This window comes from Bos mutus, chromosome 6, assembly GCF_027580195.1.
Source record: "Bos mutus isolate GX-2022 chromosome 6, NWIPB_WYAK_1.1, whole genome shotgun sequence".
Lineage (NCBI taxonomy): Eukaryota > Metazoa > Chordata > Mammalia > Artiodactyla > Bovidae > Bos > Bos mutus.
Window position 1 is genome coordinate 109,816,366 of NC_091622.1, and position 5,206 is coordinate 109,821,571.

General features: G+C 45.5%; 1 protein-coding gene across 1 annotated transcript; it reads left to right on the forward strand.

Moving 5' to 3' along the window:
• Positions 1–941: 941 nt before the first annotated feature.
• On the forward strand, positions 942–2,475 carry LOC138983905 (heterogeneous nuclear ribonucleoprotein F). The gene has a single exon (XM_070372707.1). It carries the CDS (start codon positions 1,082–1,084, stop codon positions 2,324–2,326), a length of 1,245 nt encoding a protein of 414 aa, XP_070228808.1. The 5' UTR covers positions 942–1,081; the 3' UTR covers positions 2,327–2,475.
• The last annotated feature ends 2,731 nt before the right edge of the window (positions 2,476–5,206 follow it).

The following is a 5,206-nucleotide window of genomic DNA, read 5'->3' on the forward strand; positions in this document are numbered from 1 at the left end:
TGGCATCATGTGTCTAGCAGTGAGAACTGATGTTGGTTGTCTCCACTCTGAGCCTCAGGACATTTCATCATGACTATCACGGTTGCATTTTCTCAAGTTGATGGTTTCTTTTCTTCAGTGATGGCCCTTTTAAAAACTGACCCCATTAAAAAGAATACATTTGAATCAGTTCTAATGAGGCGAATGAAACTGGAGCCTATTATACAGAGTGAAGTAAGCCAGAAAGAAAAACACCAATACAGTATACTAACGCATATATATGGAATTTAGAAAGATAGTAATGATAACCCTGTATGCGAGACAGCAAAAGAGACACAGATGTATAGAACAGTCTTTTGGACTCTGTGGGAGAGGGAGAGGGGGGGATGATTTGGGAGAATGGCATTGAAACATGTATAATATCATATAAGAAACGAATTGCCAGTCCAGGTTCGATGAGGATACAGGATGCTTGGGGCTGGTGCACAGGGATGACCCAGAGGGATGGTATGGGGAGGGAGGTGGAAGGGGGGGTTCAAGATGGGGAGCACATGTACATCCATGGTGGATTCATGTTGATGTATGGCAAAACCAATACAATATTGTAATTAGCCTCCAATTAAAAGAAATAAATTTAAATTTTAAAAATAAATAAATAAACTAAATTTTTTTTTTTTTTTTAAAAGTCTTTTTATTTTTAAAAAAAATTTAGTTAACAAAAAAATTTAACAAGTTTCACTTAGCAAAATACACCCGAAAGGAAATCACAGTACAAAGAAAGTTTTTAAGTCAAGGCCTCACCAATTCCTACAGTATTAGTAATGTGTCTCAATTTTCAAAACTAACTTTTAAAAAGCTTAAACTTAACCTAAGAGATTTTAAATGAAAATAAACTAGAATGAACAAACATGAGAAATGTCCTCTTTGAATTAGGTGTCTTTCCGGCTCCGTCTGGGAAGTGAGACCGCGTCGCGTCTTGTTGGGAGAAGCAGGACGATTCGTTACCTACCTGGAGTGTCTTTGACTGTGGGCATCCCCCGGTGTTCTTTAAGCCACAAAAGCTGCACCCAAGCTTGTTTGACGTCTGCTCTGTCGAGTGTCCATGATGTTGGGCCCTGAGGGAGGTGAAGGCTTTGTGGTCAAGCTCCGTGGCCTGCCCTGGTCCTGCTCTGTTGAGGATGTGCAGAATTTCCTCTCCGACTGCACGATCCATGATGGGGTCGCAGGTGTTCACTTTATCTACACTAGAGAAGGCAGGCAGAGTGGTGAGGCTTTTGTCGAACTTGAATCAGAAGATGACGTAAAATTGGCCCTTAAAAAAGACAGGGAAAGCATGGGACATCGGTACATTGAAGTGTTCAAGTCCCACAGAACCGAGATGGATTGGGTGTTGAAGCACAGTGGTCCAAACAGTGCTGACACTGCCAATGATGGTTTCGTGCGACTTCGAGGACTCCCGTTTGGATGCACCAAGGAAGAGATCATTCAGTTTTTCTCAGGGTTGGAAATCGTGCCAAACGGGATCACATTGCCTGTGGACCCCGAGGGCAAGATTACAGGGGAAGCCTTTGTGCAGTTTGCCTCACAGGAGTTAGCAGAGAAGGCTCTAGGGAAGCACAAGGAGAGAATAGGGCACAGGTATATTGAGGTGTTCAAGAGCAGTCAGGAAGAAGTTAGGTCATACTCGGATCCCCCACTGAAGTTCATGTCAGTGCAGCGGCCAGGGCCCTATGACCGCCCTGGCACAGCCAGGAGGTATATTGGCATTGTCAAGCAGGCAGGTCTGGAGAGGATGAGGTCTGGTGCCTACAGTGCAGGCTATGGGGGGTATGAGGAGTACAGCGGCCTCAGTGATGGCTACGGCTTCACCACCGACCTGTTTGGGAGAGACCTCAGTTACTGTCTCTCTGGAATGTACGACCACAGGTATGGAGATGGTGAGTTCACTGTCCAGAGCACCACTGGACACTGCGTCCACATGAGAGGTCTGCCCTACAAAGCCACAGAGAACGACATTTACAACTTCTTCTCCCCGCTCAACCCTGTGAGAGTCCACATTGAGATCGGCCCTGATGGAAGAGTGACGGGCGAAGCTGATGTTGAGTTTGCCACTCATGAAGAAGCCGTGGCGGCCATGTCCAAAGACAGGGCCAATATGCAACATCGATACATAGAACTTTTCTTAAATTCCACAACAGGGGCCAGCAACGGGGCATATAGCAGCCAGATGATGCAAGGCATGGGGGTGTCAACCCAGTCCACTTACAGTGGCCTTGAGAGCCAGTCTGTGAGCGGCTGTTACGGGGCTGGCTATGGTGGCCAGAACAGCATGGGTGGATATGACTAGTTTTGTTAGTAGCTTTTGAGTTATTTCAGTCAAATTTTCACAGGCAGCCAACAAGCAGTGAAAAGCAGTTATTACTCTAGAGGAAGCTATGGGACCCAATTTGCACCATGAGTTTGTGAAATCTGGATTAAAAAATTACCTCTTCAGTGTTTTCTCATGCAAACTTTCTTCTAGCATGTGATATTGAGTAAACTAAAACTTTTCAGCTTTTCTCAATTAACATTTTGGTAGTGTACTTCTGGAGTGATGTTATCTGAGTTTAAAGTAGTTTTAAGTATGTTAAATGTGGATCTTTTACACCACATCATCGTGAATACATTGGGGAGGCGTGCTTTTTTGGAAAACTCAAGGTGCTAGATCCCTAAACTAAAATTTTAAAAAATAAAAACTGACCCCAGCCCGGAAGGCCATTTGGAGCTGTGAGAAAGGAGCATCCTGTCTGAATGGATGGGTCCTCCTGCAAGCCCTAGAGTGGCTTCACCCCAGACCTACTGCTGCTGACTTAAAAAATAGTCATAACCTAAAAGTTAAGAGTTATGTTTTACTCAGTGGAAATTTTTAGGATTCATGCCCGGGAGATAGCATCTCCAGTGACCCCGAGAGAGCTGTTTCCAAGGAGGCAAGGAGAGAAACCAGGTTATACAGAAGTTTTGCAACAAAAGGTAGGTAAGTCTGAATATCCCAAAATTATTGCTAATTAAGGAGAACCAGATATCCCAAGTTAAGGAATTTAACACTTTTCTATGTATGGAAGATACAAGAGTCTGAGCTCACTGAAATCATTCCTTTCATGTGCATCTCAGCTCTCTGGGACCAGTTTCCTGTGTTTTTCACATCCTGAGCTTCCTTGAGGCTCACCATAGGGAGTGGCTGCAGTCTGGTAGCTGCTGGGTGGCAGGTATTTGTCTCCTTTTTGAGTGCCCTTAGGGTTCAAATGGGCTTCTCTGGTGGCTCAGATTATAAAGAATCTGCCTGCAATGTGGGAGACCCAGGTTCTATCCCTGGGTTGGGAAGATCCCCTAGAGTAGGAAATGGCAACCCACTCCAGCATTCTTGCCTGTAAAATCCCATGTATAGAAGAGCCAAGCGGGCTACAGTCCATGGGGTCACAAAAAGTCAGACATGACAGAGTGACACACACTTCACTTTAGGGCTCAGAAACTCACAATGGAGGGCTGTAATTGCTGATGACTGTGATATCCTTGTTTATTCAGTCCTTTCAATGATTATTCAGGGTTGATTTCCTTTAAGATTGACTGGTTTGATCTCCTTGCTTTCCAAGTGACTCTCAAGAGTCTTCTCCAACACCACAGTTCAAAAGCATCATTTCTTTGGTGCTCAGCCTTGTTTATGGTCTAACTCTCACATCCGTACATGACTACTGGAAAAAGCATAGCTTTGACTATATGGACATTTGTTCTCAAAGTGATGTCTCTGCTTTTCAATACACTGTCTAGAAAACACATATACCCTGCAGGTTTAGTGAATAAAATCTTACAAGATATAGGTTCCATGTAGTGACTGTAAATAGAAGGGTTGGTGCTCCACGGAGAAATGTATGAGCACCCCAACCTAATCTAAGCTTCTCAGAGGACTGAAGCTCCCAGAATGCCTGGGATCTGTCCGTAGACACTCCCCCGGGCTGTTTAACTCCAACACTCAATTCTTTTGTACGCAATCAGTTCTGTCCCACAAAATGAAAGCCTGTTACAAAATACTGAGTGTCTGAGACCCTGCAGCCTTGCTGCTTGGCCCTAGACCCACCAGCCTGACCATGTGAAGTCTGCCTTTCCAAGTCTGCAGTGAAACAGTAGACACCTCTCAAATACCACTGGAGCCCCCCAAACTGTAAGCTCAAACAGATTCCTATGTTCCAGTCTGGAGGCCAAATTCCTTCTTTGGGAAAACTCACTCTTTGCTCAGAAGGGCACTGGTCAGCATAGCTTAGCCACATTGACTCATAAAATTATCCTTCCCAGCCACAGTTCTATCAGTATTCAGAAAACTCCCAAGGCAGAAGAAAGAAAAAAAACTCTTAGAGATGTCAGCTCCTTCGGCCTCCTTTCCCGAATCTGGCAAGGGAGAAAGATCACATTCTGTGTGAGAGAATCACCAGTTTTTAAAATGCTGACAAGGTTCAAATTAGCCCCAAGTGTCCTATGGTGACTAATACACAGGGCAGGGCTCCCTAGGTGCCACCTTCTCAGCACATTTCTGCACCCCAGGTCCAATCTACTTGCCCATGAGTCCTGAACCTTGTGGGGAGGGGAAGACTTAACTACACACAATGAAAAGGAGCTCTTTATCATTAGCTCCGACTCTTGCCCCAGCTTGCCACTCCTAGCTGGACTGCGCCAGATGGATTCCATTGCCAAGTTGTCATAAATGTCTTCCCAGCCCCAAGCCATGTGCCCTTTCTGCTTAGCTGTGTCTGGTGTCATGGGAAAGCTCACACACACCCCTTCCCTCTGTGGGCCAAGGGGAAGCACCCACAATGTGGTGGGAAGCCCTGGCTCAGAGTCCACACGCACACGAGGCCTGGCATTGATGGAGGCCCTGGAGAGTTTGCTGGTTTGACTCATTGTCTCAGTCATGCCCAGGCCCGAGAAGTCAAGCTTTTCGTCTTATCATTTCTTTTTTTTTTTTTTTTTTTAGCAAGGAATGTACTGTCTTCTGGGGCTTCCCAGGTGGCTCAGTGGTAAAGAATCTGCCTGTAGTGCAGGAGATGAGGGTTCAATTCCTGGGTTGGGATTGAAGACTCCCTGGAAACAGAAATAGCAACTCAGTCCAGTATTCTTGCCTGGAGAATTCCATGGACAGAGGAGCCTGGCAGGCTACAGTTCATGGGGCCGTAAAAGAGTCAGACACAGCTTGGCAACT

What these genes read in the sequence shown, in the direction of transcription:
- LOC138983905 (XM_070372707.1), top strand. Translation starts at nt 1,082, where the DNA reads ATGATGTTGGGCCCTGAGGGAGGTGAAGGCTTTGTGGTCAAGCTCCGT.